This window comes from Portunus trituberculatus, chromosome 30 (genome assembly GCF_017591435.1).
Source record: "Portunus trituberculatus isolate SZX2019 chromosome 30, ASM1759143v1, whole genome shotgun sequence".
NCBI classification, from domain to species: Eukaryota; Metazoa; Arthropoda; class Malacostraca; order Decapoda; family Portunidae; genus Portunus; species Portunus trituberculatus.
The window spans coordinates 1909946-1930318 of record NC_059284.1 but is presented as its reverse complement, the minus strand read 5'-3'; the positions used below and the strand labels follow the sequence as shown (position 1 = coordinate 1930318).

The 20373-nt window shown below is 42.6% G+C and overlaps 1 protein-coding gene across 10 annotated transcripts in view; it reads right to left on the bottom strand.

Moving 5' to 3' along the window:
• The window catches only part of LOC123510985 (sodium/calcium exchanger 2-like), a 94724-nt gene that overhangs the window by 16789 nt on the left and 57562 nt on the right, over positions 1-20373 (bottom strand). For 5 of the 10 annotated variants that reach the window (XM_045266556.1, XM_045266553.1, XM_045266555.1 and 2 more), the window contains exons 5-8: positions 19769-19997; positions 6913-6999; positions 3053-3188; positions 1544-1652 (exon numbers count right to left, since the gene is read on the bottom strand). In XM_045266556.1, coding sequence (XP_045122491.1) covers positions 1544-1652; positions 3053-3188; positions 6913-6999; positions 19769-19997 — 561 coding nt within the window. The remainder of the gene's footprint in view (positions 1-1543; positions 1653-3052; positions 3189-6912; positions 7000-19768; positions 19998-20373) is intronic. The other 5 variants (XM_045266559.1, XM_045266562.1, XM_045266560.1 and 2 more) reach the window with 3 other exon arrangements.

Below are 20373 nucleotides of genomic sequence, written 5' to 3'. Positions count from 1 at the left end.
ACCAAACTTACAGCAACAGTGGCAACACCTGCTGAGAGTGTCTGGTGAAACCTTTCCTTCACAAGCCGTCCCCTGCAATGGCACTGGTCCGAAGACACTGTGGCACCTAACACTCTGACACCACGGCTTCTGTCTAATGTTCTCACGTCCATTGGTCTGTTACAGCATGATAGAGTCCCTCAGGTCACCCACCCTGCCCTCCCAGGTTATGTTATGTCAGGTGAGAGAGACAGTGTCCACCAGGTGACACTGCCAGGCCAGGTGAGAACACAAGGGTTGTTGATGCACATGCAGTAAGCTGGTGACTTGCTTCTCTACAACTGTACTGTTTGTTTACTTCATGAAATAGTTGGAGCCTTTATCTGCGGTGTGAGGGCTACTAGTGTGATGGCAGCTCACTGTCACAAGGGCACCAGGTCTGTGTATGCCAGTTCAAAATGTAGAAAAGTGCAATCCTCACCAAATCACATGCACAGTTTTGTATATTCCACCACACATGAGTGCATGAATAGATGGATGGATGGATAGATGGATGGATGAACGGATGGATGGATGGATGAAAGAAACACTAACAGCAACAGAGAAGCTGTGAAAGTTTGATAATGAAGACAGGACCAATGAAAGTTGCTAAACACTAAGAGCAGACAAACACTGATCTAAATAAACACTTTGCTTTAATCTTATCTGATCTGATGCCTGGCCATTCACCCACACTGACCCTTGATGGAAGTCTGAAAGAGTCCACCTGCTCATGTCCACACTCACATTCCATCCTTCCACTTAAGATAAACATAATGTTAATTCACTTCATAAAGTTATCATGATGGACAATGCACCTGAGTGATTTATGCAGACGTGGCAGCCAGGATGACAAGGACAGTGTAGTGACAATGACACAAACCATCATCCTGCACGCACGCACACACACACACACACACACACACACACACACACACACACACACACACACACACACACACACACTGTAATGGTGGCACTGGCATGGCATGGGGAAACACAAAACAATGGAATGTAATGGCTCTGCTGTATAGTGTCCATGATGGCTCTGAAGACTGTGGCTCCGTGATCAGCATGTCGTCACTCTCTCAGGACGCAATGGATCAGGTGACAAACGTGAAAACAAAAAAATAAAGTTTGCAAGACTCAAACACGTGTTTTCTTCAGTTCTAACTCACAGTTATAAGTTTCCACTCAACCTCGTTGTCAAGTTTTTCCTGTATCTGTCTTGCAATCTAGAGGCAAGGATGAAGGATGCAACAAGGAGTTAGTGGCACACACCTTGCTTTGATACAGTATATGTACTCAGGCAGCAACAAAACACACACACACACTCACACACACACACACATACATACGCACACACATACACTGGTTGTGTTAGCTGCTGTACTACTATCAAGATATTTCCTGCAAAGATTCTGAGCTCCATTAAAACATTAAAACTATCACTCAAGGAAAGACTGTTATTGTACACCATCATCTTAACAATACAAGGCAGCCAGCTGGCCACAGTGCACCTTACCTCCTTCAGCTTGTAGGAGAGCTGCGGCTGAGTCTTGCGGCCGCCAGTCATGCTCCTTACGGCTCCCACACGATACCACATCCTCGAATGACTCTGCGACTCCACCAGCCTGATGGAAGGTGGATTGGTTCAATTCAATACCAAAAGATAACAGTTCCCAAAGTACACATACAGGCAACCCTACTTAATGAAGGTTCACACAACCAAATTTCGCTACAACGAAGGTTTCATTTTACTACCATCTGCTTGTTTAACGAACACCAAACTCACTTTAACGAAGTTTTATCCAGGTAATTTTTTCCAAGTTTGAAAGGCCCGCCGTATCACGCAAGCCGACAGGCTTTTGAATTCACCAGTGCCTCTCATGGACAACACGCGCACCACTCATTGCCCCTGTTCAAAACAATAACAGCATCAGCACCACCTCGTCTTCCCTTGCTCAATTTACCATCAAAACGCCTTGCAATGTCGTCTAGCATTGCTAAGAAAACCAGGAAGCCTCTTACTCTTGAAGTGAAGTGAAAGGCGAGAAAACTAATAGCATTGCTCGCCACCATCTTGACTCCATCTACTGTCTCTACTATTTTCAAGTCAGCAGACTATTAAGAAGGCTGGTGAGACTGTATCTTCCTTGCAAGCTAAAAGAACCACCTGAACTCGTGACTCTACAATGGATAAAATGGAAAGCCTTGTGGAAATGTGGTACATAAGTTTTGTATGTGATACAATGATGCGCCCTTTGTTTACATTCCACAGGTTGCCAGTTAGTGTCTTTCCTGTTTCACTCTCCCTCCCTTCATAAATCTAAGATCATCAACATTATAAAGTTACGTACATACATACATTAGTGTACATTATAATGACTTAAATTAAACTGCCTAAATGTTTAACTTCATAATTTTTACTTTCATTAAACCTTTCACTGTACTATGATGCACTCTCGCTTTGTTTACTCTCAATGGAAATGCAAGTCAGGGGTTAAACTTGTTATAATCGGTTCGTTTAACGAAGTCTCACTTAACGAAGGGTTTTTAGGAACGTAACCCCTTCGTTAAGCGGGGGTTGCCTGTACCTCATTTGTAGCATTAGTCTGTTGAGCACCTCCCAACTAGCAAACACACACACACTGAGAACACACACACACACACACACACACACCGCGTAGTGTAGTGGTTAACACGGTCGGCTCACAACCAAGAGTGTCCGGGTTCGAATCCCGGAAAGCAGCGAGGCAAATGGGCAAGCCTCTTAATGTGTAGCCCCTGTTCACCTAGCAGTAAATATGTACAGGATGTAACTCGAGGGGTTGTGGCCTAGCCTTCCCAGTGTGTGGAGTGTGTTGACATCTCAGTCCTATCTGAAGATCAGTCTATGAGCTCTGAGCTTGCTCCATAATGGGAAAAGTTGGCTGGGTGACCAGCAGACAACCGTGGTGAATAACACATCAAGAGAGTGACATTGAACCACTCTCACAATGCAAATCCAAGACTTTAGCTCCTCATGACTCACTTGGAGGCAGCCAGCACAGCAGCATCCTCATCTGTCAACCCTGGGTAGTTCTTCACCTCCTTGATGAATGCCACCAGTCCATCTCTGTCCAGCCGGCCATCCCGGAAGTACTGCCGCTCCCTCAGGAACTTGTCGGCTACAGGGAGGCAACATAGTTTTACTGTCTCTTCTCCAGTGCATAGTTTGAATTTCTTTCTACCTTCCTCTGTATTGCTTGTATTCTCTCTCTCTCTCTCTCTCTCTCTCTCATATATGTAAGTTTAAATTTCAGTCTATCTGGTCCTGTCACTGTATAGTTTAGACTCTCTCTCTCTCTCTCTCTCTCTCTCTCTCTCTCTCTCTCTCTCTCTCATGATTGTGGTTATCAAATTGTTTGGGCATAATATTTGTTTTTCTTATCATTCAATTTTGTTAATGTTTTCAGAAGTCAAATATGACTTTCTCTACTCTGGGCTTACTTTTAATCTGAACATTTTGTTTACTTCTCTAATAATGATCTGACTTACATTACTTTACATTGCTTATAAAAACCATTGTTCATTTCATCCACTAGCATCACTTCTCACACTACAGAGCTCCTGTTAGTTACACACACACACACACACACACACACACACACACATTAAATTTCTCTAGAGCTTCTAAGGCAAACTTCCTGTTGCAATCTGTCTCAGTGAAGGAGTCTCTCATGAAACACTCTTTGGAACACAAGCAGATCAATACATGGAACTCTTTCCTTCCAAACCTGAGAAGCTAAAGTGAATCAATCAAGTCATAACTGTAAGATCTACAAGGCTTCACTACAATCTTCAGGCTTCAATAATACTATGTACCTTTATAAAATCCCTCAAATGTACATACACAAGGAGATCTAATATGATCTAATAGAATTTAGTACCTCATAAAATCCAATAGATGAAAAACAGGATTTAAAAGCTTCATAAATCTATCAAACATACATTATAGAATCCAACACCTTATTAAATCCCATGAGGATACAATAAAAGAATTAAAACCTTCATAAAATCATGAAATGTAGATTGTGGAATCTAACATCTTATCAAATCCCATAAATGTAAAACAGTGAATTTGAAAGCTTTGAAATAGCATATAAATGGAGAATACAGGATTTCACACCAATTATCGAGTCCCATATATGTACAATAGAGGATTTGGCAAGCTTAGTCCTCCTATAAATGCATACATAAGGATTAATAAACATAAAATAATGGAACAACTAACTAATGTTTTACAGAATCATAGCTGGCTTTATATACAGCAATCATTAATAACTCCATACACAAAGCAATGAGTAAAAGAATAAAACTGAAGGAAAATCATTTATAAGAAGCAGTGTGGTGAAGTTCCTGAAGTATTCTGCAGAACTTCACAACAAGAAATAAAGTTGAGAATTCAGTCAAAGCATATTAGTATTTCAAGGAATGCATGTTTACTTACCCACTACGCCATTACAGACCGGAATTCACAGCCACTCTCCACCTATAGCTATACATTCTTTTCATATACACAATCATTATCAACAATATATTAACAATAAACACATATTTTCCATAGCTTCCCTGAGTCAGTACATTTCAATATACACAGCTTAAGGCGATATGTTAGGAATACAGTACACATCACCAGTACCGTTACAGAAATATACATTGCCTTATAAAGTGACGTACAGTGAGTATTGTAAAGCCTAAAGCTCATTCATGAACATAGAGGAAGGAGGAATCAATGGTTGACTGGAGGAATGAACTGCAAGGAGGAGACCGATGGATCGATGTGTTCTCGTGACCAGCACACAAAATATACTACTGGTTTTTACTTTAATTGTCTTCCTTTCTAATGTATCTTTGTGGTTCTCAGTGAATCGATCTAGAACACGATACCAGTTCCTGATTACTGCTTTATCTATTTATGATCTTGATTTTTTTTTTTTTTTCGTGACCAACAAACAATTAACCCCTTCAGTACTGCAACGCATTTTTTTTTTTTTTTTACCACGAGTTTTTGTTGTGATTAGACGATTATATTTACATTGGGAATGGTCTATGGAGGTCAGAAGATTAATGGCCAGTCTTCAGAATTTTAATCCCCACATAAGTTTCTGAAGCTGTAAAAAATCACCAAATAGTAAGCAGAATAAATATGGAAACACGTCATCGTACAGAAGGGGTTAATTAAGTCTTTCCACGGAACGGAGATGGAACTGACTACAGCGGAGAGTCAAAGCGCGGTACTGCGTCGGACTGTGTAAATGCGTCAGCCGATTGCCGAATTCAATGTAACGATATTTTTCTTTTCTTTGACAATGAAGCACTGAGCGGACACGGAACTCATACGGCACTGATCCTAATGTGTGTATGGACCTTTTAATCCTCAAGTGTCTTCGTTTTTTGGCGCGTTCTCGTAACTATCAAACATTTAAATCTTTCCGGAACACAATACCAGTTTTCTTTGATTTCAATGTTCATCCCTCCATGACTTGAAAAAGTGCTAGACTATATTTTGTCAAGAAATAATGAAGGCAGTGAGCGGACATCATTATCACTTTTTATTTATTTATTTTTGTTTATCTATACCATATGGACTTTTTACGGGAATTTATGGGCTAAAGGGGATACTGTTTAGGATACCTCCTATCTCAATGCCCACCAGCTTGGAAACCGCTGCCCCGAGTGAGGAAGCCCAACCTACACTCGGACCGTCGACAGGATTCGAACCCGTATGCTTGGAGACCCCTCGAACCCCAAAGCACGCATGGTTCCACTGTACCACACCAGCCCTTGCACGATTATTTCCACAGAATTCTTTTACCTTGCTTCTAGTTGAATTATTTTGAATCCTCGGTTTAACTTTCTCACATATTCATTTATTGAGAGGTGAAGTGGTGGGTAAGTTAAGCGCCGATGGCCCATCCTGTATTCCTCACACCAGCCAATAGATATTCAATTCAAAGCTTGTATTCGAACCAAAGGCCAAGGACTCGTGACTATAACCACTTTGCCACGAAGTCAAGTAAAATCACTAGGGGTGACAACTTACCTCTTGACTGGTAATATGTCAAAAAAAAAAAACATACGAGATATGGCTTAGTATTACTCACTATTGTGTCTACTGATGCCAAACTACATACTGAGATAAGACTAAGATCAATGTACAGCTGCTTAAAGGAGTGACGTCCTCTGTGATGTCACGAAGTCCAGGGAGCTTCATGTCTATAAATCAAAATACCAATTAATGTACGGACTGATGAGCTGCTAGGAAGATCATAATGAACTGCTGTTATGAAGAAAGCTTCCCTATTCTGAAACACTGGCTATTTAAAAAAAACACAAAGATAAGGCAGGTTCTTAAGAATGTTCCTTTCTTGTTATTAATGCAAAAAATCTTATCAAACTGTCATGACAACCATAAAAAATACTCCCAAGATCCCGATCCCTTAACATAGTGGCGATACAGCCAAAGGTTTCAGAATACGGAGCCAGAGTGTGCGGGTTGCCACACGCCAGTACTGGGGTGGGTGTTGAGATGATGGTCACAGTAATACAAAACTCATCGGCACAGTAGTACAGCAGAATAAATTAAAAGGCAATATATCAAACGAACTACACACACCAGTCCAAAATAACGCATTAGTTAAACCAGCGCACACAGCAACAACAACAGCAGCAACAACAACAACAGTACCACCGCGGGTTGCTGCAATACTTTAATTCAACACAAAAAAAACTCAAAAGTAAAAACTCTCAATCAAAAATCAAAGTAAAAAAGGTAAATACAAAAATCTAAAAGCGTTAATGGCCAAAAATACTTTCTCTGCCATAAGCGACGACTCTCCCACGACTCACCATCGCTGGGTACCACCTGAGAGGAGACGGGTCCCCTCATGCCCAGACACGCCAGGCAGCGGCCCAGCACTCCCTGCTCCGCCGCGCCTGCCAGGACACACTGGGTCATCACGCCGCCCTTCCTCACTCATCCTACCTAACCCAACACCATCTTGAGGCACTTCCAAGCGTCAAACTCACCCTAGAGTCACCCTACCACCACCATGAGGCACCTCCAAGCGTCACCCTCACCCTAACTATTTCTACCATCATCCTAATACCACCTTGAGGCACCTCCAAGCGTCACACTCACCCTAACGTCACCCTTACACTATCTTAAAGCACCTCTGAATGTCACACTCACCCAATCTCACTCTAACGTCACCCTAAAGTTACCTGAAGCATCTCCAAGCGTCACCCTAGTCAATTGTTGCGTCATTGTAGCGTCACCAAAACCATTTTTAGACCCTTAGCTGTCTCTCTCTCTCATCCTAGTGATCTCCAAATCTCATCATTATTGCGGCCTTAATCACACACTATCATCCTCACCCTACTCATCCTGGCTTCTTTGTTTCGGTACCTTCAATCTAATCAACCTTCCCTTTCTTTCAGTCCAATTCCCTTAACATTCCACATCCCCACATCCTCTAATGACACTCAGCTAAATAAATCAATGAGTGAATGAACATCGCGAGGTGTAAGGAATGGAAACATGCAGGAAACGGAACATACTAAGACTCATTTGAAATTGAAAATACATGTAACCACAAAGATGATTACCCGAGTTCTCGAAAATGTTTCTCCTGATAATAAAGTAGAAATCTTATTAATTTTTCCCTTGAAATGTAAAACACTTGAAAATCCGTGTAACCAAAGAGATGATTAATTACTTGAGTTCACAAGAGTGTTTCTCTTGTTGATAAAGTAGCAATCTTGTATATTTGTCCCTAGAATCGTGAACCCGTATGGATCAGTGTACCCTTCCACTGCAGCCTTTCCAAAATAGTTGAGATGCGACACAGAAATGCTTCAGAATTCGGCTAGACCCAGATCTAGGCAAGTCTTTTCCCCCCGGCCCTCCACTCCTCGTCCTTCGCCACACGCAAGCAGGAATCAGGTTTACGAGGCAAATCCGTGGAAGTGTGCCAATGCCTCGACCTTCATGCGTGCCTCTGCCTTCTCCTCCCCTCTCCTCTTCTCCACTTTTCTCCAACCTTCATGCAAGCTTATCTTTCTTCTCTTTCTCCTCTTTCTCCTTTACGTCTTCCTTTAAAACTCAATGTGTTTATTACTATTCCAGCTATTTCCTTGTTTTTTTTTTTCATCTACTTTACACGAGTTCTCCTTTCTCTCTACCTCTCTAACACTCGAACTCCTCTTCCTTCTCTTCCACTTTTTTATTTTTAGTTTTCACATGATTATTTTCTTCCTTTTCCTCGTTCGCATCTTCCAATACGCATAGCTCTTCACACTAGCTCCTTCTTTTTCTCTCTTCTCCATTTTTCTTTCTTTGTCCCTTGCGCGCTTCCTCCTTCATTTTCTCCGCCTTTCTTCTCTTCAACCTCCCCTAACTTCACACTATTCTTCATTTCGTCCTCTGCCTCAAATTAAGTCAACGCTCCATCATCATCCACATCACGTCGCCGAGTAAGCCGTCCAGCCCTTACTCGCCTTATTTGACGCTGTTTACTTGCACATAGGCTCCTGCAAATCGCTGCTAAGGATACTCAAACACTTTATTACTTAACACGGACGCAGGGCACGATGAAAAGGAGAAGAAGAAGAAGAAGAAAAAAGAGAAACACGTGTGGATAATTTCGCGTGTAACCTCGACTTCCTCCACGTACGAATGAGACTCAATAGCCGGTAATAATCAGAGGGGTGGGAAGGGGAAAGCCTCACAGTGCTTCTCAGTGACAGGGGTCCTCGCTCCCCCTTCCACCGCTGCCACACCCCCACAAGGAAAAAGGTCAAGGGCTCCAAGAACTTCTGCCCCCCTAATGCGGCCCCGCTCCCCCTCCCAACAGGGTTCTCTCTTGCCCATTTCACACTGCCGCCCGTCCAAACACCGCCGCCCTACACCTGTTTGCTTAGCGGCTCAGACCGGATGCTTCTTCTTCTTCTTCGGCGCCTCTTTCTTAAACCTTGCTTTCCTTTCATATTAAAGGAAAATAAACAAACAGGTCGTATTTGCTCTCTCTCTCTCTCTCTCTCTCTCTCTCTCTCTCTCTCTCTCTCTCTCTCTCTCTCTCTCTCTCTCTTGTTTCACTTTAAAATATCACCAAAAAATCCAGAGAGAGAGAGAGAGAGAGAGACGCTAGGGAGTACAGGTAACACATTTTCCTGGCTGAATTCAATTAGCTGGCAGGGACCGGAGAAGCTTTGCCTGTGATTCCGACAAGGTATACGTGTTGCATGGAACTCAGTGAGAACCAGACTGCACACTGCACAGTGACTGACACCACCGCGCCGGGAGGGATAGACTGATAGGTAGATAGATAGATATATATAGACAGATAGATAAATAGATAGATAGATAGATAAATAGATAGATAGATGAATAAATAGATGAATGGATGGATGGATAGTTAGATAGATAGACAGATGAACAAATAAATGAATAGATAGATAAATAGATAGATGGATGGATTCTTCAACACCCACGTAACTCCACTCAGCGTATGTCTATAACACACACACACACACACACACACACACACACACACACACACACACACACACACACACATACACACAGTCAGAAGGTTACATCCTCCTGAATTAATCCCAGGAATTTGTTTCCCGAGGTTTGATCTTCCCACTAGAGGTTATTTTTCTTTGTTTTGTTGTGTTCTCCCTACTCCTCTTCTCTCTTTATCAATCTCTGCCACTTCCACCCTTCCCTCCCTCTTCCTCTTTCGTCTTTGTTCTTTCACTTCATTCTTTGTATTTCTAGTTTCTTATTTTCATTTTGTTTCTTTCCACTTTTAAATTTAAGTCTATTTTATTTCTATTTCTCTCCAAACTTCCTTTTCTTTCTTCCTCTTTCTGTTGCTTCACTTTCTTTTCCTTCTCTTTTTCCAAGATTTCTTCTCCCTTCTTCTCCTTTCTTTCTTCAAACTCCCACTTATTTCTATCTTTATGCCTTGAAAGTCCTTCCATTTCTCTCTCTCTCTCTCTCTCTCTCTCTCTCTCTCTCTCTCTCTCTCTCTCTGAAAACGTTCTATCCTTTCTTTCTTCTCAATTTCCTTCCCAATAACTCCTTCATTAATATCCCTTTTTTATCTGCAGACTCCATATTCCTCCTTCTCTTTCCTCTCCTTTACAAAAACACACTTCCTTTCCTCCCTGTTACTCCTTTCTTTTACTCTTCTCCTTCGAATGGTCTTAAAGAAAAACAATAGATATAATCCTCTTTCCCTTCCTTCTTTTCCTCACCTTAACAAGAACACACTCTTTTTCCTCCCTTTCCTCCTTTCCTTTCCTCTTCTATCATCTACAAGACTCGATCCTCCCTTCTTTAAAACTCTCATATCTTTTCTTTCTCTTCTCTTCATATCTCTCCTTTCCTCGTCTACAGCCTTTTATTCCTTTCTCTCCTTTCTTTTCCTCTCCTTTACGAGAACACATCCCTTTTCCACTTTCCCCTCGTTTCTTTTTTTTTCTTTCCTCTGCAAGATTCGTTTCTCCCTTCTTTAAAACCTCGATGGCGTCTCTTTCCTTTCCTTTCTCCTTTCCTTCCCTTTATAATACCACACCTCTTTTTCTCTCTTCCTTTCTTTCCTTTCCTCTTCTCTCCTCTATAAGACTTGTTCCTCCATTCTTTAAAAACCCGATGTCCTCTTTTTCCCTTCCCTCTTTTCCTTTCTTTCCCCTTACAATACCACACCTCTTTTCCTCCTTTCCCTTCTTTCCTTTCCTCTTCGCTCCTCTATAAGACTTGCTCCTCCCTTCTTTAAAACCCCGCTCCCTTCCCTCTTCTCCATACCAAAGCCACGACCATTAAATCCACTCTAATGAAATGGATCTCCTCAAGCCTTTAAAAAAACTTCATTTGCCTTCATTAGAGAGAGAGATAGGTAACAGAAACTTAGCCAGCATCAAATTATCGTTCACTTCGTCAGGTGGGAAATCCCTCTAATGTGTGTGTGTGTGTGTGTGTGTGTGTGTGAGAGAGAGAGAGAGAGAGAGAGAGAGAGAGAGAGAGAGAGAGAGAGAGAGAGAGAGAGAGAGAGAGAGAGAGAGTGTGTGTGTGTGTGTGTGTGACAGGTTACGTAACGCTTTCCTGGAAACCTTGACAAAAGAACAAAAGAGAGAGAGAGAGAGAGAGAGAGAGAGAGAGAGAGAGAGAGAGAGAGAGAGAGAGAGAGAGCAATGAAGAATGAGGAAGAGGAAGGGAAAAAGGGAAAAGGAGGGATGGTGGAAGGGTGAGAGGGGTGAGGGGGAGCAGGAGGGAGAGTTGGGAGAGCGGCACAATAGAACTCACCGTGGATAAGCGACTGGTTTTGTGAGGCAGTTAAAAAAAAGGGGGTATTAAAATGTATATATTCTAAAACCACGTCCCTGAAATATTTATTAAAAAGGAGAAAAAACTGAAACCTGTTGCTCCTTTATTCTTTATCCTCATTGTTATTTTCCCCTCTTAAATTCGTTGTTTGCTTGATTTTTTCCCTCCCCTTTTTTTCTGTATATCTTCCTTCTATCGTTTATCTTTATTTTCAGTTCCCTTTTTCCTATCTTCCTTGTATTCCCTCTTTTTTCGCTTTCTTGAAACTCGTATTTCCTTTTTATTTCCCTCCTCAGTATTATTTTCTTTCCTCTAATCGAATCACCTGTTACGCTTTTCATCCTTCACTTGTTTCTCTGGCGCGTTTTCCCTTCATATCCTTCACACGCCCTTCTCACGTTTTGTAATTCACATCCACTCTCCTTCCCTCTCAGAAATGGAAACTTAAGGTAAAACAATCTCTTTCCCTCGCAGAATACAAATTAGATAGGAACACACTTTACTCTTGTTTCTTTCTTGTTTTCTTTTTGTTTCAGCTTAGTGGCAACGTTGTTATAATATCCTTTTCACTCAACAGTTTCTTAATCCATGTCTTTATCAACTCCTTCAGTACTGGGACGCATTTTAAGCTATCTTGAGTTTTGGGTGTGATTAGACGATTTATTGACATTAACAAGGGTCTGTGGAGGTCAGGAGATTAATGGCCAGGGTTTCACTATTATAATCCCCCCACATAAGATTTTGAAGCTGTATAAAATCACTAAATAGTAAGCAGATGAATAAGAAAACATATCCTGGTGCTGAAGATGTTAATGGCAAAATCCTATTAACTTTTTCTTCCAAGTATTATCTGCACAAACTCCTTCAAATCTAAACAACAATACATTCTACTCTTAACTAAGAGATCGCTTTCTAATTCCTCGCCTTTCATTAGTGGTAAAATCCGCTTAACTTTTCTCATAAACCCATTTTACAACTGCTGAACAATTCTTTGGTGAGTTATGGCGTTCAAACACACACTCACACACTCTTACAGGCCCCGTGCACACTAACACTGCACAATACTTCGCCCTTGCGCTAATTCTTTGAAATGTCACGTGTGGAGAGGCGGGGAGGGGTGTAGAGGGACGGGACGAGGTGAGGTGAGGTGAGGTAAGGTAAGGAAAGGTAAGGTAAGGCAAGGGAGGTGAGGTAAAGTGAGGTGAGGTGAGGAAGGAAGGTGTTCGTGGCAATGCAGGTGAGAAGGTTACGTGGCGAAACTTTTACCTTTGTGGTGCAATTAAACCCGTGAAATATCAGGTGAGTAAAGACGAGACATCCATCATCCTTGGCGATACTGTGGCTGTCACACACACACACACACACACACACACACACACACACACACACACACACACACACACATCCACATTTTTCATCCTTTACTTTATTTTATTTCTCCACTCACTTTTTCCGCCTGTGTGAGTGAAATCCGCACGTCAGTTTTGGATTTTACGGATGACGGCTCTGTTTTTTAGGGGGGGTGGGGTTAAGGGAGAGGATGGGGTAGATGGAGGAGGGGGAAGATGGAGGATGGGAGGGAGGAGGAATGGGGAAGGGTTAAGGGGGGGAAACTTTGCTGGGGTGGAGTTATGTAAAGGTTCGGGGAGGAGCGGGAGGCATCAGTTTCAGGGCAAGGGTAACAGTAGAAAATGGGTGTTTAAAGGGTGGGCGGCGCTACATGAACTGAAGGGGATGTGTTGCTATTGTCGTTGTTGTTGTTGTTGTAGTTGCTGTTGTTGTTGTTGTTGTTGTTGCTGTTGTTGTTGTTGTTGTTGTTGTTGTTGTTGTTGTTGTTTCGTATTCCATCAAGCCTAAAATCATTGAACTATAAAAATGTGCGTCATGTTTCAGCTATTTTTCAGAGAGAGAGAGAGAGAGAGAGAGAGAGAGAGAGTGTGTGTGTGTGTGTGTGCGTGATTCTCTATCAAAATTTTTCACATATTTTCCCACCTCCAACTTCTTCTTCTTCTTCTTCTTCTTCTTCTTCTTCTTCTTCTTCTTCTTCTTCTTCTTCTTCTTCTTCTTCTACTTCTTCTTCTTCTTCTCCTCCTCCTCCTCCTCCTCCTCCTCCTCCTCCTCCTCCTCCTCCTCCTCCTCCTCCTCCTCCTCCTCCTCCCTCCTCCTCCTCCTCCTCCTCCTCCTCTATCTCCTCCTCCTCCCCTCTTTTTTTTTTTCTTCTTCTCCTTCTACTTCTCCTCCTCCTCCTCCTCCTCCTCCTCCTCCTCCTCCTCCTCCTCCTCCTCCTCCTCCTCCTCCTCCTCCTCCTCTTCTTCTTCTTCTTCTTCTTCTTCTTCTTCTTCTTCTTCTTCTTCTTCTTCTTCTTCTTCTTCTTCTTCTTTTTCTCCTCCTCCTCCTTCTCTAGTCCTATAAGCTCTTCACAATCTCGCATCGTTTTCACTGGACTACTCTCTCTCTCTCTCTCTCTCTCTCTCTCTCTCTCTCTCTCTCTCTCTCTCTCTCTCTCTCTCTCTCAGTGACCTAATTTCATTGCTAAGTTAATTCAGTTTTTCGCCTGAATTCACATTTTTACGCATTCGTGAACAAGTATTTTTCTTATTTTCTGAAGCTTTACTCGAGTTCACTTTTATCGAATCTTTATGAATATTCTACTGTATTTTTCTCTGTACCTTTTCCCACTTGCGAGTTCTCGATTTCAGCGAGAAGGTGGGGAGGTAGTGTATTTATTCTCTCTCTCTCTCTCTCTCTCTCTCTCTCTCTCTCTCTCTCTCTCTCTCTCTCTCTCTCCCACCGGAACTATCTTATCAATCCACTTTAAGCTTACACGCACACTCCAAATACAACCTGCATCATATATCACACAACACCTCACCAGTAAGTGCACCACAACACCACACTGGCAGGTCACACATCACAGACAACACCACACCCTTCACCACACCATCACCACACTCAACACGTAACTCACCACTACAGGATACAACACCATAAAACACAGCACAGCACAACAGCGCCTCATTGAAACTTTCCCAATGCAAGTTTTAAGAGTATCCGTCACCACTACACAGAAAAAGATTATACCCATCATCCTTTCCCCTTCCTTCCCCTCCACAGAAAAAATTAGGAAAGATGCCCCGCCCCACACCAACTCTGCATGAAGGAAGCGGTGAAGGAAGAAAGGGAATGCATAGGTGGTGTAAGGAAAGCTTCGTGCAAATTGGCTCATTTTCTGAAACATTTCCGCTCCTCACAGCACCTTCACCACTTTCAAAGGCTCTAGTAGAAGTGATACGGGTTTTTAAGGGTGCTTCTGTAATTCTAGTGACATGTTAATAAGTTTTCTATATTATCAAAAGGAAAAAAAAAACTCTTTAGAACTTGGTTAATGGTCTCTGTGGTCTTTGAAAATGATCGCGGTGAGAGAGGGAAGTGTTTCTCAATATGGTGCAACGCTCCATACTTCAGAAACGCTTTGCTTTCACCATGACTACTTTCAGAGGCCACAGAGGTGTTAAGCAAGGTTCTGAAGCGTGTTTCTCCTATTGACAATGCGGAAATGTCATTATTCTGTCCCTAACCATAAAAAAAAAGACTTAGAAATCCGTTTACCTTTACCCACTAGACCCTTTTGAGTGCAGAGGTGTGTGTTTCGGAATATGATACTAAGTAAGAGAGGAACAAAATGCAGGGCGAGGAAGACGAGAAGAAGGAGAGGAAATCGAGAAAAAGTAGTTCAGAATGAGAACCACCAGCTAGGCGATCAAGATGCGGTGTGTGTGGTGGGGGGAAGGGAAGAGAAATGGACAGGAAACGTAAAATGTGGTTGATACGATGAGAGAAAACGGAAGGACAGCGTGGGAAAAATAACGGAGAAATGGAGGGAAAGAGAGACGCGTAAGACAAACTAAACTGGAAAAAAAGGCAATGAAAAGATTAAATGATTGATAGGAGGAAAGGAAAAACAAAAAGAATCGGAGAAAAAATAAAGAAAACTGAACAAAACTAAGAAGAAAAGAAAAAAAAACTGAAAGAACGAAAAAAACATAAATTAAAGATAACCAGACGATGAAAAACAGAAAATGGACGAAAAAACAGCGAATATGATGAACAATTCCCTAGAAACTGAGATCTGCTTTTGTTTGGTCTATTTTTGTCTTCCTATTTTTAGTGGGATGCGTTAAGAAAAGGTAGGAATGCGTTCAAAGAGACAAAGAGACGTGGAATGCTTTAACAATACCAAGATGCAAAGCGCGCACGTGACCATACGCATTACAGGCACGAATGCGTACAATAACGACCTGACCTATGCAACAGCAAGACGAGGCTTTCCATGCGTGTGGGAGGGGGAGAGAGCAAGAGGCGGGAGTAACAATAGAAAGACCAACTAAAGACCGATATTCTAAAACACTGTTCTCTCACCACGACTAATTTCAAAGGCCACAGAGAAGATTAGACGGGTTTTCAAGAGTGTTTCTCCTGTTAACGATACATAAATCTCGTTAATCTGTCACTAGAACCGTATAAAAGAAAATAAAACTCTTTATAACACGTAGAACTTCAAGTATAGCCTTTGGAAAGTGGTGGTGCAGTCAGAAATGTTTTAGTTTACGATCCGAAGTGACGACCGTAGCTAAAGTGACGAACTAAGATCTAAAAGTCACTCGTTAAATCGAAAGTGACGAACGAGCTTAACCCCTTGAATGCCATGACACGTTTCCGTATTCAATCTGCTAACTGTTTAGCGATTTTAAACTGATTCATAAACTCATGTGGAGGGATTACAATAGTGAAGACTGTGGCCTTCTGACCTCCACAGACCTTTCCTTATGTCAATAAAATGGTCTAATCGTACACAAATCTCATGGTAGGAATGTCCCAGTACTGAAGGGGTTAAGTCTAAAGTGACCGCTAAGTGACCAGCTAATGTCTAAAGTAACGACCGTAAGTCTGAATTGACCAACTAAAGTTTAACCCCTTCAGTTCTGGGACACATTTTTACCTTGGGATTTGTGTACGATTAGACCATTTTATCTACATTAGGAAGGGTGTATGGAGGTCAGAAGATTAATAGCCAGAATCTTCACTATTTTAATCTCCCACTTAAGTGTCTGAAGCTAAATGAAATCACCAAATAGTAACCAGAATGAATGTGGAAACGCGTCATTATACTCAAGGGATTAAAGTGACCAGCTAAAGTGTAAAGTGCCGAGCTAAGTCTAAAATGAGCGCTAAGTGACCAGCTAAAGTCTATAGTGATGAGCTGAAATCTGAAGTGACGAGCTTAAGTGATCAGCTAGTCTAGAATGACAAGCTTAGTCTAAATTGATCAGCTTAAGTGACCAGTTAAAGTCTAAAGTGACGGACTTAAGTGATCAGCTAGTCTAGAATGACAAGCTTAGTCTTAATTGATCAGCTTAAGTGACCGTTAAAGTTTAAAGTGACGGGCTAAGATCTGAAGTGACCATGTAAAGTCTAGAGTGAGGAGTCTAGGCTAAAGTGAGTGCTAGTATCAGGAGCGGCGAGTAATGCACACACTGATAGCTTCAAACTGCGGCACATTCACCACCACAGGACCATCTTCAGTGGAAACCTTCACTGCCGCATTTTGCTGATTTACACTTGTTCACGCTTAACTTGTACACTGGAGTTAACTAGGAATAAATCTGTGATGTGTTTTTTCCGTCATTATTGTTATTTATTGTTGTTTTAAAGCTTTTTTCTTTTATGTCTAAGTTTTTATTTCCACATTTATTATTTTTTTTCGTCTCTGGATTTTTTGACATTTTTTTTAATAATATTAAGTTTTTTTTATTATATATATGTATGTAGATAACGTGATATTTTAGTGCAGAGTTTACCCTTTTTTTTATTTAATTTCATTCACGTGATTATATTCTTTTAACACAACAAATATTTTATGGTGCAGAATTTTACGACAGAGTGAGTTTGTGATTGGTTCTTTTTATGGTGATTTCTTTTAGAGCAATCCATTTTATACGCGGTGCAGAGCTGATGAATGAGTGAGAAGGACATGTATTTGAAGTCTCGCAGTCTGAATTACAAGATTACTGAGCACTTGTCCACTTATCACCTGTGTGAGTATGTGAGGCAAGTAAAGGAGCTGTAATTCGTGTCCACAGGTGTGTGTGTGTGTGTGTGTGTGTGTGTGTTTCACTGTTTGATCTGCTGCAGTCTCTGACGAGACAGCCAGACGTTACCCTACGGAACGAGCTCAGAGCTCATTATTTCCGATCTTCGGATAGGCCTGAGACCAGGCACACACCACACACCAGGACAACAAGGTCACAACTCCTCGATTTACATCCCATACCTACTCACTGCTAGGTGAACAGGGGCTACACGTGAAAAGAGACACCCAAATATCTCCATCCGGCCGGGGAATCGAACCCCGGTCCTCTGGCTTGTGAAGCCAGCGCTCTAACCACTGAGCTACCGGTGTGTGTGTGTGTGTGTGTGTGTGTGTGTGTGTGTGTGTGTGTAATTCACTGTTTGATCTGCTGCAGTCTCTGACGAGACAGCCAGACGTTACCCTACGGAACGAGCTCAGAGCTCATTATTTCCGATCTTCGGATAGGCCTGAGACCAGGTACACACCACACACCGGGACAACAAGGTCACAACTCCTCGATTTACATCCCGTACCTACTCACTGCTAGGTGAACAGGGGCTACACGTGAAAGGAGACACACCCAAATAACTCCACCCGGCCGGGGAATCGAACCCCGGTCCTCTGGCTTGTGAAGCCAGCGCTCTAACCACTGAGCTACCGGGCCGTGTGTGTGTGTGTGTGTGTGTGTGTGTGTGTGTGTGTGTGTGTGTGTGTGTGTGTGTGTGTGTGTGTGTGTGTGTGTGTGTGTGTGTGTGTGAATATTCAGTAAAGTCATGTTTTACCTCATATGTCAAGACCTCTCCTCTCTCTCTCTCTCTCTCTCTCTCTCTCTCTCTCTCTCTCTCTCTCTCTCTCTCTCTCTAGATTCTTAATAACCAAAATTTCTTGTGAATGTGTGTGTGTGTGTGTGTGTGTGTGTGTGTGTGTGTGTGTGTGTGTGTGTGTGTGTGTGTGTGTGTGTGTGTGCTCAGTCATCCCATACTGCAAGACTGGAGAGAGTGAAGCACCTCATAGTAACAGGGACAGTGGCGGGCGAGCAGCGTTCAGGTTACGCATGGTGAAGGTACAGCTCAGAACAGTATTATGTACAAGAGTGTCTAGCATCAATAGTAACTCCCCTACCTTGCAGATACTTCCTCTGAGCTAGAATCACAAGGAAAGAAAAGGATTACATAACAGTACAGGCATTCAGAATCATTGCACATTATGACAGGGTATATAATATTATCAATCAATCCATACGTACAAAACTGCAGTTCTCATTCACATGCTGTTTAGTTTTGCAGCTAAGTCAATTATACGCATGTTTCATTTCAAGCAATGCAAATCCCACAGCAGTTAATTAATTCAATCGTCAGGTCATTATCAGCGGGGATACTCTCTCTACTACTAGTCACAGCCAGCCAGACTAATGCAGCTCAGGAATGCGATACAATAACGCGTGTTTTGTATCGCCACGAGAACTTTTCATTACACTTCTTTTAAATCTCCATTTCATTTCCACTCATCTGCTACTCCAGAGGCAAGAAGGATGCAAACACTAGGCCTGTATTCAGACACGCCTTGCTCTCTCACCACTATTTTCAAAAGCCATGCAGATAATTAGTCTGGCTTTTCAAGAGTCTTTTTCCTGCTAAAAATATAGGAATTTTGTTGATCTGTCACTAGAATCGTAAAGAACGCTGAAAAACACGTGTAACTTGAACTCTATGGAGGCTTCTGAAAGTAACTGAGATCCGGCAACAAGTGTTTCAGAATATGATTAATATTTCTACACGTATGGAAAATAAGAGAAGTGTAAGAGGAAGTCCTCACGTTACTATAGAAGGCACTTACACAGACTCACTACCTAGCGGCCTAGCCCGACATACACTACATCTGGCTGCTTCAAAGGCTAGACTGACGGAAGTACGGAAGTGTTATTTACAGGCGCCACCAGAGGGCGAAGTGGAGGGCGGTGACAGGAGAGACTGGTGGGTGTTACGCAGTTACCACGGCGTGCGGGAGGGTGTTACGGCGTTACTGGGAGTGGGTGAGTGGTGGATGAGCGGTGGGTGGGTGAAGGACGCCCGCATGGCAGCCTACAGAGGCCAGAACAACAGCACACAGGTACAGCACAGGAGAGCAGACAGCAGGACACCCACACGAATGGAAACCCCGCCACCACCAGCACCACCGTCAGCAGCACACGTAGGAGACACAGAAAACTGGAACGGGAGAAACTGGAACGCTTGACTTACTCTCACCTGGCTGGAAATTGCCAAGCTCAATCTGTTTACTGGTGTCCGTCTTGTTGGGCACGCCGAAGAAGTTCTTCTCGGCGAGCCAGGCGATGAGGACCAGGCTGGGGAACATCACCAGCGTCACCACCGCCTCCCACACCTCCACAACCCCCGGGGACACCGCCACCACGATGATCAGCAGCCACAGGTACGCCACCACAGAGAACACCGTCGTCACCGCGAACACCTGAGGCCAAAATATAACACCTGGGTGAAACAATGTTCATTTTATTTTTTATTTATTTATTTATTTTTCTATTTATACCATGTGGACTTTTCACGGGAATTTTTGGGCTAAAGGGGATACTTTTTAGGGTACCTCCTGTCTCAAAGCCCACCCGCTAGGAAACCATTGCCCCAAGTGAGGAAGCCCAACCTACACTCGGACCGTGGACATGATTCGAACCCGTGCGCTTGGAGACCTCGCGGACCCCAAAGCACGCATGGTTCCACTGCACCACGGCGTGGGACTCCTCGGGAACAGGTGACTTTCATATCCAGATTCTCCCAGGACTGATCTTAACTTTCTTCTCTGATACATAAGACAAACTAAGAACTCAGAC